This window comes from Artibeus jamaicensis, unplaced genomic scaffold (assembly GCF_021234435.1).
Source record: "Artibeus jamaicensis isolate MK-2021 breed Jamaican fruit bat unplaced genomic scaffold, CSHL_Jam_final contig_432, whole genome shotgun sequence".
In the NCBI taxonomy this organism is placed as follows: Eukaryota; Metazoa; Chordata; class Mammalia; order Chiroptera; family Phyllostomidae; genus Artibeus; species Artibeus jamaicensis.
This window is the reverse complement of record NW_026521828.1, coordinates 10409134-10421333: the sequence shown is the minus strand read 5'-3', so window position 1 is coordinate 10421333 and position 12200 is coordinate 10409134. Positions and strand designations below refer to the sequence as shown.

Sequence of the window (12200 nt, the reverse complement as noted above, 5' to 3'; positions counted from 1 at the left end):
TAAGTGTTCTCACCACCCAACAGCTGAATATTAATTAAAGGAGAATGGGTGAATATTAATTAAAGGGAAATAGGGAATAAAGAACCATAGGCCTGGCAATTTCTTGGGAGGCCTGTGAGCTTCACTACATGGTCCCCACTTGGGATACCCTCGGCTCGGGAATGTTAGAAGAGGAGGCAGCCATCCTGAACACTTGGTTTGAGGCCATGACTCCCGACATCCTGCACCATGATCAGGTTTGGATTCTCCTGGCCCAGAAAACTATTCCTGGTGTCTAGAATCCAACGTGAATAGCACTGACAGGTTTTAAGAGAAGCAGCAGCATTCACACATTCCCTCATTATTGAGGCCTACTGGGCGCTCCATGCTGGAGACACAAGCTGCACAAAAGAACTAAAAGGTTCTGTTACTCTCATGGAGCTTATGGTCTGGGGGATAGCAGACAGTCAAACAATCACACAAACAGATGTCAGATTTCAGCTGCGATGTGAGCTGCATGGGGCTCTGAGAGTCTTAACATTGGAGTGCTGAAAAGGTAATGACTAAGGTGAGGTCTGACTGATGAATAGTGCTGAGCATTGATTGGGGGTGGAGAGCAGCATGTGGTGAGGGAGAGAGCCTTTTGCATGTGAAGGACAGAACAAAGTCCTGAGTGACCTGATACAGAAAGCACATTATGGGATGGCAGTGGAGAGCAAGCCAGGGGCCAGACCACACAGGGCCTTAAGAGTCACCAAGGAGTTTGAATTTTATTCCACAGGTAAGTAGAGGGCTTGGATGGGGTTTAAGCAAAGACACAATGGATACAATTAATGCTTTTGAAGGGACCACTCAGGAAGCCTTATGATGAACTGATTAGGCAGAGGAATGGGAGGAGAGGGGGCAGAATGGAGGCAAGAAGTCCAGTTCAGACACCTTACGTCATCCCAAATCAGGAAAGAAGCAGCAGCTTCACCCAGGCCTGTCCTGCTACACTAAGATGGAAAAAGCACTAGAATGGACAGCCTGAGACTGGCATGACTTTGTAGTAATTTTGCCTCAATGTACCTCATTGTGCTTGACTGCCCAACTTGGAAACCAAGTTGGTCTCTGGCTCCACCTGATGATTGACGCTCTCTCTGCCTTGGTTAATTTGTGTCCCCAGCACTCAGTACCCTGGAGGACCAAGAGTAGGAACCAAGTACTCTTGGTTCAAGGTGTTCAGAAGGTCCACCACTTGAATATCTTGAGAAATGGAAGAACTCACTCACCCTCAGATTAGCCATCATTGCCCTACCTGCCTGTCAAAAATATCTTCCTCATATTTCATGTTTGTTTTCTGGAACTTCTGCCAAATGCGCTTAAATCAGGTCACATGGTCCAACCTTCACCTCAATACTCCAATGAACCCAGCTCTTCAAGTCTTTGCTTATTGTCAAATGTCCCGTCTTCCTGGGCTGATCTTCACATGGTGCAGCTTTGCTTCACCCTCCTGGTCTCATCCCTCGGAATAAGTCTCCTCTTAATTCCACCTTCGTGTGAAGCATCTAGGAACATTCTCTTAAATAAAGCAAGAAAAAGCAAAGATTTGTTTGCTTTTTGGGAGTGAGCACTGTCTGCCTAGACTGAAAAGGAAGTCCCTAAGAAACTGAGACAAAGTGGAGCCCACGGAACAGGGAATAACACAGAAAGGGTGGGCCAGGGTTTTGAAAACTGTGGAACAAGCAAGCCTGCGTATTTGTCCTGGGTCAGTGTGAGTTGGGGCTCTTGAGGTTCTTTATCTGTAAAACTCATGGACCGGATTGGTGATTTCTCTGGTTAAGTATTAGGTTCTAGTTAAGCACTGTCACCTATTGAAGGCTCTGAGCTTGAGGCTCAAAGTACATGTTAGAAACGGCTTAAAGATACCATTGTTTCAGGGTTATACTTCCTTAATAAACTGAGTGGGATAGAAAAAAGTGGAATGCAAATAACTTTATCACTTTGTGATTCAATATAACATGATGTCCTATCTGTCCACCACATAAAAATCACCCCATATAATATCTAGATCACTCTGTAATATTGTTTGAAAGCTCTGGACTTGGAAATCTTCTAGATTTCCAATCTTCTTGATTGGTCATGTTTCTCTTTTATTGTTTTTGGACCTAAGAGAGGAGAACAAGATTCTAAGAACATTAAGGACCAATTTCTCACCTCATGTGCAGTTGTCACATTTGCCATTTGATCCAGAACAAAATACCCTTTGTCTTTTCTTTCATTCAAATTCTCTTTCTCTGTGATGGGAGGGAGATATGTGCCTCCTTTGCCAGCCAGAGGGCAATAATGAGAAGACAGTCGAAAACATTTCTGGACATAATCAAATATGTGCATTGAGTCTATAAACACATTAGTACATGTGTGCACAAACATTTGGTGTACATGTAACTATATTTAACAAAATGTTTATGTGTTTGTGATTTTGGGAGCAAGTGTCAACATGTCTGTTGTCATTGCTGGCATGTGTCTTGTTATATATGTATGCGTGAAAGTGAATGTGAATATGTACCTGAGGGGCTTTGTCACCCTGAAGGACAGCAACCCCATAGGCCCTTATCTGTGATAAGGCCCCCAGTACAGAGAGTTTCTCTCTGACATCTGCATTCTCACATCCTGCTAACAGAGGAGAAGGTGAATGGGGCCTGAGAGCTCTGCTGACAGGGTCCTGGCTGGCTCTCAGCCCCTACCTATAGCCTTTGTAATTGATGTCTGTGCTTCTGACACCTCTTCCCTTTGGCCCCAGGTCCCTGTCTGGCCGAATCGTTGGTGGTGTCTGGTGGTTCTTCACATTGATCATCATCTCCTCATACACAGCCAACCTGGCTGCCTTCTTGACAGTGGAAAGGATGGTGTCACCCATCGAGAGTGCGGAGGACCTAGCAAAGCAGACGGAAATTGCCTACGGGACGCTGGAAGCAGGATCCACTAAGGAGTTCTTCAGGGTAGGGACACCCCTTGTCCCAAGGCACTTTCACAAAAGGGAACCACTACTGTCATTAAAATATCCTTCTCATTAACGAGCAGATTACAGGCAGCCAGGGCAACTGCTTAACTGAATGTGGGTCAGGGAACCTCAGAACATTTCTCAGCTTTCTACAGATCTCTGAGAAATCTACATCTGTTTGTGGAAACTTCAAAGCTTTCATTCTGAGTCAGACCCTTTGCATATGCCAGTCTGGGTCACATTCTCTGAGGGCTGCAGAGGATAGTACATAGGAGCCCCTCCCTGCTCCTACAAGGACCTTACTGGCTTTTTAGTAATTGATTAGGAGTAGCTTCAGGACAAGGTCGCAACCTGATGCCCTTTGTGTCGGATCTTTGAAGACTTGGGAAGTAGACAATGGTATATGTGAAACAATTACTAGATTAGGTGGTCTATTACAAACTGTCAGAAAAGAGAGAAGCTGTGATGTGGAAGTGGAGGCAGTAGAGAGGGCATGAGGCTGGAGGCAGCAAGCAAAGGCAGAGGGCAGAGAGCTGAGGCACACAAGATGTAAGGTCAGCCAGACCTAGGTCCAGCACCTGGCTCCATTCTTTATCATTCTGTGGCTCTTAGCCTCTTTAACGCCATTTCCCCATCTATAAAATGAGAATAATGTTTATCTCAAAGCATCATCATGAGATTAAAAGAAATGAGGAATCCAAAACACCACGGAAACAAAGATCAGTGGATGGAGGTTCCATTTACTGTTAGGACTTCAGGGAAGTACAAGCATTTGGGATCTATCTTGAAGGTACATCCCTTGTGCAAAGGCACATTCACAAAAGGGAACCACTGCTGCATTAAAATATCCTTCTCATTAAAGAACATGAGATCATAAGAGCAAGGGAAAATGGGTAGACCCTGTAAACCACAAATAACACACCTGTAATATTTCTAGACATCATAAAGCCATGTCTGACCTAGGTAGGCTAATTACTTTCTAGGCAAAAGGAACAACTTTTAAAAAATGCCCCAAAGCAGGAAATTCTGCAGTTCTCTAGACTTTGGACTTGCTCATCCTGGGATCTGAACAAACAGCACATGGAGCTATGATATATTGATCAAACAAACAAGCAATTGCTACCACTTACTTAGCACTTACTATAAATCCAGTCCTCTGCTAAACACACCCTGTGTGGATTACCTCACTTAATCCTCTCATTAGAGCTCAGTTAGGGACTTGTCCCCATTTTAGATGACTGACTGCCCATGACTACCCAGCTTATAAGTGGGAAAAATATTTTTAAAATCAATGATTAGAAAAAAAAGAATAGACAGCAAGCTTCTGCACTGCCTCGGGTAAGAGGGTAGGGATCCTTTGCAGACCCACAAGGTTCTCACTACAACTTCACGGAGCAAACCCCAGGCCCTAAGTGAACCAACAGGATGATGTGCTCAGTTTCTTGATCAGGTGCTGTGTCTTGGATGCCAGGTAGGAAAGGGACCGAAGTCTCAACCATGGCTGATCCAGGCTAACATCATCCATTTTTAACATATTGGAGTCAGAAGGTAACTGTGAAGTCACTTGGTTAAAGTCTGTCATTTTAGAGAGACATGTCTTGCATAGGCTGGCCCAACCAGTTAGTAGAAAAACCACTTGTAACTCATGACCATTCTCTGACCTTTTTAGTCTGCAACCAAAGTGTGAAGGAGATGCCTGATATTTGTCCATATAGCCAGCCCTATGTCCCAGACCCTGCTGATGAAGCTGGGGAACCACCCAATTTACTATCCATTATATACTCATGCTTACAGCCCTAATATATTAGCATGTCACAGTCCCCAAAGTATTTCACATCCATGGTCTCAATTATGTTTCACCTGTGACCTAAGGCAGAATAGGAACTGTGGTGTCCACTTTGTGAATAAGAAATTGGGATTCAGGCAAGTCATGATGCAAATGTCAAGAATGAGTACAAAATCTGACTTTCTTCATTTATTCTTGCCACTGAACCACACTGTCCTAGTAGGGGTATAATTAACTGATAAATGTTTCTGTAAAGATCACTCAGGTTACTAGTGGACACATGGAAAAGCCTAGTATATTATCTTCCATTTCATAGTTGGGAAATTCAAAGCCCAGAAAAGAAAGTGAAAATGCTCTAGCTAATTAGGGGCACATCTGGGACTTGAGACTTCCCAGTTCTTTGTTAATAACTATGTCTATTGACACAGTACTCTCTCTCGTCCACAGTAAAAGTTAGGAATCTAGAAGCAAGGCATTTTATATTCTACAAGTTCTGTCCTCCAACCAAGCCTACTGCATGGGTGGCAAATAGGTTGTAGTTCATGTGCTGATTGATTGGTAGAGGGTGCCTAGAGTTCCATGTTGAGAGAAATTCTGAGGTTCCATCTGGGCTCAGTGTAAAGTAATTCCTTGATATCAATGTCTGCCATGTAGGAAGGGAACCTGGGACCAAGCCAGCCATGTTTGGGGCATCCCTACTATAAAGTAAAATCTGAAGAAAGGGCATAAGTGTGAGCAGTGACCACACCACTTATACAGCACCTGCACTGTGCCACGCACGGGGTTATGCATTCTACCTCTGTTCTCATGTAATCCCCACAACACTGTTCAGTGTGTGCAATAATCCCCACTGTCAGGAGAGAACCATGGCTCAGAAAGATTCCACAGTGAGGAAAATAAAAAGCCTAAAATGATGGAAGAAGCTGGTTGCAGGAGAAACCAGGTGAGCAAGGAAGTGACAAGGGTTTTACTCCTGGCTCTGCCACTAACGAACCACGTAACACTGGACATTTCATTGCCATACTGTGGGCCTCAGTTTCCCTACCTGTAAAAAAGGAGTGCTGACAAAATGTGTTCCATGAGCCCTTCCATCTCTGTGACTCTGACCTTGAGAATTATCCCACTAGAACTTTGGTGGGTAGGGAAACAAGATCACCTACCACCCCAGGAAACAGAAGGGGAGAATAGTGAGACGAGAATTCTTCTACCACAGAACGAAAAATCTGGCTTCTAGTCACCATGGCAGGCCCGAGCTTCTCGGCAGCCCCAACCCAAAGTCACTTGATCCTCCAACGACAGTTGAATTAAGATGTGTGAAGGGCCATGGGAGCTGCAGATGATAGGAGAGATCCAAGAACAAATACCCCAAGTACATTTCCGATCTTCCTTGCCACTCATGCTGCCTTTGCTTTCCTGGAGATGAGATTTTCCTGATAGTCCACTCCAAACAGCTGTGAGCACAGCCTTGGTGTTTGGGGCACTGGGGTACAGCTGAGAGAACATCTCATTTTCTGCCCACTGTTGCCCAGAGGGCTCTTCAGTTCTGCATGTCAGCACTCTGTTCCCTGCCATTGCCATCCTGTCAGGTCAGACTGCGTCTTGCAATTGCCCTCCTGTACGTTTTGTTGGTTTTGTGCCTGGAAGATCATCTGAAAATCTGGTCATGGATGAATTTATACACTTCCCTGTTTCCTCTGAAAGAATATTCCATACCTTGTATATGCTATGATTAATTCTAGGTGTTTCTTCCCCTAACTTTGAAATACTCCCTTGCCTTTCTTTGTTCTTCTTTTTCACATTGACATTGTTGCTTGAACAATGTATCTTCATACAAGGAATTAGAAATATCTATCTTGTAAAGGACTTACAGATTACCTGCCCATAGTCTATGGAAGGGTGGGGAAAGTTAGCAGTAAAACTAAGACTAGAACTCAGGGCTCCAAGTCCAGTGTCCTTTCCAGACTATAAACCATACTGTAAAATAAGTCATCTAGTTTATCTACTCATAGACTATCAAAACTCAGGGCTCACTCTACCCAATGCCTCCCTGAAATTCTCAGTAACTATTTCCATTAATTTTCTATGGAGCCCTAGAATTTTCCTGGGTCCAAATACCTCTACAGATCAGTTCAGTCAAATACCAACTTAATTATATACCATTATTAGGCCAACACTTGATGTTCACATTAAGGAAATAGACCTAATACTTGTGTGCAAAGAACAATGACCTATTACATATATAATGATAATTTTATACTAAATAAATCTGTAATCTGTATATTAAACAAATAATATAAGTTGTATAATTCTAGTCGTAACTTTCTTTTTTAAAAAAAAGTCCCTTATGTAAGTTTAACATTTGTTCATTTACAAAGCATTTTCAAAAACTACACTCCAGTATCCCTAAAATACATTTCCCATTTGGGAAAATGATGCCCTTTAGAAAGACCATGTTAGATGAGAATGTTGACTTGTGGTCCTGGATTGTGGGCCCTGACTAAGGGCTTACTATGTACAAGGTTAGTCTCTGGGAAAAACTTACAGAAAGGAAGCTGTTCCCTGCTCTCCTATTGTGTCCGCAGACTTGAAACCTCTGCAGAAGTAGGAATGACCCACTATCCTAGCAATCAAGCTTGTTCATCCAGTGGGTTCCCAGACATTGTGTCCTTACCTTCTCAAAGTAAGGGTCACATCAGCCATACAGACCAACATCACCTGGGGAAACAGCTGAAAGAGATTTATTCTAGGCTTCCCCTCAGATGTGTTGAGTCAGTACCTTCAGTTGTACAGCAGGGAGATCTGCATATGTACAATCTCTATACACAATTTCAGTGCCAACTGGAGTTTGAGAACCACCGTCCTTGGAACTGAGGCGGCCTCAGAATACACAGGGTTTGTTCTGGTCTGTGAAATGGTAAGGAGCACGCAGCTGGAGAGAAAGAGCATGATGAGTGGGCTGACACAGCCTAGGCCAAGTCCCAAAGGGAGTTCAGGAGGAAATGACAAAAGCAATTTGGCTGGATTTAGAGGCTTTTAAAATATAAACAGGTGACAATATTGGGTCTCAAGTTATTAGCTTTATCAGACAACAACTTACATCCTGAGAGCAAATCAAACCTTTCATTATGGGATGACTGGAACTTGGCACCCATTACCCTGAAATTCATCAGTGTTGTCCTCCAATAAGGAAGTCAGATTCCACTGATATGGAGCTCTCCTCTTCTTCTAAGCTGTATAAGAATGGCCTTACTGAACAGCAGATAGGTTTTTAATGTCTTTAAAAGCCAGGCAGAGCCCCAGTTTCTTAACTCTCCCCTTATTTAACAGGAATATAATTACTCAGCAGTAATTAAAAGATTCTGAGCTATTCTGTTTGTTCTGTTATTTGCAAGATATTTGTAGTTTGGAACCTACTGGTACTAATTAGAGCCTCTTATTTTGCAATCACTCATAATTTGTTTCTTCCTGAGCTAATCTCACTCATGAATGTGTGATCAAGCTATACTCAGCTCTTCATTAGTGTGTATACCGACCTCAATTCCAAGCACAGTCAGCACTCAATTGCAATTCTGTTCCTGTCCCCTGCCAGAGGTCTAAAATTGCTGTGTTTGAAAAGATGTGGACATACATGAAGTCAGCAGAACCATCAGTGTTTGTGCGGACCACAGAGGAGGGGATGATCCGAGTGAGGAAATCCAAAGGCAAATATGCCTATCTTCTGGAGTCTACCATGAATGAGTACATTGAACAGCGGAAACCCTGTGACACCATGAAGGTGGGAGGTAACTTGGATTCCAAAGGCTATGGCATTGCAACACCCAAGGGGTCCGCCCTGAGGTAAGTAGCCAAGATTTGCTTCCTTGGTACCCCCTCTCCCCTCCCTATCTCAGGAATGAAGTCACCATGTCTACCACATGGCTCCAATGCCACAATGCGAGCTGTCAAGAGGGCTCTTCTTGGACATCGGTGGGCCTGGAAGACTCCAGCCACCCAAGATCTTCAGCCCTGAGGTTGGAAATTGACCTGGGGGCCTCAGCTTGCTATGACTGTTGCTGCCTCTATGTTCTTCCCCACACCTCGCCTTACCCCTCCAAGTGTGTTAAACATCAATGAACTTTGTATTTCTGTCAGTTGATCTGTAACACACCATGCCTTTACCAGACACCCCTGAATCCAAGTAAACCACAGAGTCCTCCAGAAACCTGGATTCTTTGACAGAGGTGGTTTGTAATGTTTGTCTCAAGAGAAACATAAATGCACTGTCCAAATGAAAAACCAAGTAGTCTGAGTCATGTGCAGATCAAAATAATGCCAAATGAATGGCAGCATCTATTCTTTCTTAGGTACTGATTTCTTGAGCAAGAAACAGGTAGTTCAGTATAGAGCAAAGTGGACTTTATGTGCACATTAAAAAACTCTGGTGTTCATTCCAAACAGCTAAGATAGAGTCCTATAGACATGAGGTTAGAAGACCTAGATTTATTTCTGTAATTTACTCCTGACCATCTCACAGAAGATAAGATACATCACCTCCCTTACTTTCAGTTTCCTCATCTGTAAAAACAGGATAATTATCCCAGCCTTTTTCAGGTCCAAGGTGATTGTGAATTCAAATGGGATGATTTATACAGAAGGTAACTGAAAACAGTACAGTGCAAAGTCACTTGGGAGAAATTATGTCAATTGCAGAGGGATTAACTCATTTTAGGAAACGTAGTGTCCACGAAAAGGTGAGGAGTGTTTTTAAAAGTTGCAAAAGAATGAAGAGGGATTCCTAATCCATTTGACACAACATCCAGGGCCACCTCTGCCTTCACTTTATGGAGCTCTACAGTGTTTATAGGCAGTCAGCTAGGAGCTAGAGCTACAGTTATGAACAAGACAGACATAGTCCCAGTCCCAGTGGAACTGCAGGCTTGCAAGGAAGACAGACATTAAACAGATGATTATTGTTTAATGGTTCATGACAACTATGATAGGTACTCCAATAGTCTATAAAAGGGGACCTAGAGGATATCTACTTCCAGCAATATGGCAGAACAAAACTTCCACTGTAAAACACCCACATATGCTGGATAAACATGTAACAAACACACTTTTAAATGCAAGTTAGGAAATTCATAAGCCAAAAAGTGAAAAGAAAGTCAAAATCAGAGTGAAAAGCATGCTGATTATTCTGTGGCTTCCTTAAATAGGGCAAAGTTGTAAATTATGTGACAATGTACATAAGGAAGAATCAGAAGTATAATTAAGACATAAAAGTAACTAACTCTCAAAGAACCACTACAAGACAGAAAGAAGCAAAAAAAACACATTAAGCACAGTGGAAATATCACTCTCAGCAATGATGAAATCATCAACACTGCCCGAAAGATGCGGCCCCGATCTTTGGCTAGAAAGCTCTCTGGAAACACTAAAGAGGTCTTGGAACAACCCAGTCTGTGGGCTGCCACCCTTATGACATCATAGATGACATTAACAGTGGTATAGTGGAGTACCCGGCTAGTTAAGAACTGCAAAGGAAAATATTAACAATGAAAAAATAAAATAAAATAAAATCACTTTTAAAAGAAAGACTCTGTCACAAAAGGCCAGACATATTTGGAAAAGTACAGTACTGATTAGAACTTAGTGAGGTAAATTTTTAAAAAGTAGTTATTGATATAAAATCTCAGTGGAAGGGTTAAACAGCAATTATACAAAGTTGAAGAAAATATTAGTACACTGAGGTTAAAATTAGAGAAATTTCCCCAGAATATCACACACAGAAATTTTTTAAAAGACAGAAAATATAACAAAAAAGATTAAGAGACATGAAAGACAAAAAATCCCATGTGTATCATCTATGAGTTCCAAGAAGAGACAAAAGAAGTTGGAGTGGAGGCAATATTTGAAGGTTTTTTTTTTTCACAAGACAACTAAAAGACACAGAGACATGGAAGCTAAATAACAAGTTACTAAACAGTAAATGTGTCAACAATGAGATCAGGGAAGCAATCATAATTACCTTGAAACAAATGAAAATGAAGATACAACAACCGAAATCTATGGGATACAGCAGAAGCAGTCCTAATTAATACAGCACTCCCCCCAAAAACAAAACAAATCTCAAATAATCAAACTAACCTTACCTTTAAAGGAACCATAAAAAGAATAGCAAGAAAACCCAAAGTGAGTAAAAGAAAGGAAATAATAAAGATTAGAGCAAAAGTAAACCAAATAGAGTCCTAAAAAATCAATATAAAAGATAATAAAATCAAGAAATGGTCCCTTGAAAAGACAAACAAGATTGACAAATTTTTAACCAGACTCATCTAGTAAAAAAGGAGAGAGGATCCAAACAAATAAAATCAGAAGTGGAAGAGGAGATATAACTCCAAAGAAATACAAAATATTTTAAGAAAATATTAAAAACAAAAAATAGAATTTATTTTTTTAAATGTGTATTTATTCCTACATGTTTAAACTTCAGTCACATTCAAAGTACTCTCCATTTGATGCACTACACCAATCAAGAGGTATTTTCTACTGCTCAGAACTCATTGATTTTGACGCCTTTTAGTGCTGCTGCCATTTTTTGTTTTACCTCTTCCACATCATCAAAATTTTCCCTTTCAGGACTTTTTTCATCCATGGCAGGTGTGGGGGGATGTTGCTTGGGGCAAGACTAGGTGAATATGGTGGGTGTGGCATGGAGGGCATGCTATTTTTGGAAAAAAAAAAAAACTACTGAAGACTCAGTGCAGTGTGGGCAGGTATAAATCACCCATCATGAAATGGCCAATCTTGTTGAAAGAGTTTTCAAAAAAATTCAGTGAAGCTGAACACAGCCTCTGACAACAATGTCAGCTGGCACACTGATACAGGTGGTTTCCTAGAACACTCTCCTAGCACTGGAAGCCTCTACTACAAGGGGCCGACCCACCAGAAGATAATTCCAGTTTGGAGGGTTCCCCCTTGTATGCCCACAAATTGAAAAATCTGGGCAAAAAGAATAAATTCCTAGAAATATATAATCTTCCAAAACTGAAGCGGGAAAAGTCGGAGAATCTGCATAGACAGTTTATAACCAGTGAAGTTGAAGCAGTAATCAAAAAACTCACCAAAAATAAAAGTTCTGGACCAGAGGGAAGACTCAAAAGCTCATGTTATGAGGCCAGCATTATCCTACTTCTAAATAAGAACACTACAAAGGAACAAAATTATATGCCAATATCCCTGATGAACATAGGTGCTAGAATCCTCAACAAAATATTAGCAAACCAGATTCAACAACATATTAAAAAGATCATACACCATGATCAATGGGATTTATTCTGGGGATTCATTGTTGGTACAGTATCTGCAAATCAACAAATGTGATATACCACATAAACAAAATGAAAGATAAAACCATGTAATCATATCAATACATGCAGAAAAATCATTTGATAAAATCCAGCCACTATCTAT

General features: G+C 41.5%; 1 protein-coding gene across 2 annotated transcripts in view; it reads left to right on the top strand.

Moving 5' to 3' along the window:
• GRIA1 (glutamate ionotropic receptor AMPA type subunit 1) overlaps nucleotides 1-12200 on the top strand; it is a 274653-nt gene that overhangs the window by 230426 nt on the left and 32027 nt on the right. For both annotated transcript variants that reach the window (XM_037156917.2, XM_037156918.2), the window contains exons 12-13: nucleotides 2762-2960; nucleotides 8338-8585. In XM_037156917.2, coding sequence (XP_037012812.1) covers nucleotides 2762-2960; nucleotides 8338-8585 — 447 coding nt within the window. The remainder of the gene's footprint in view (nucleotides 1-2761; nucleotides 2961-8337; nucleotides 8586-12200) is intronic.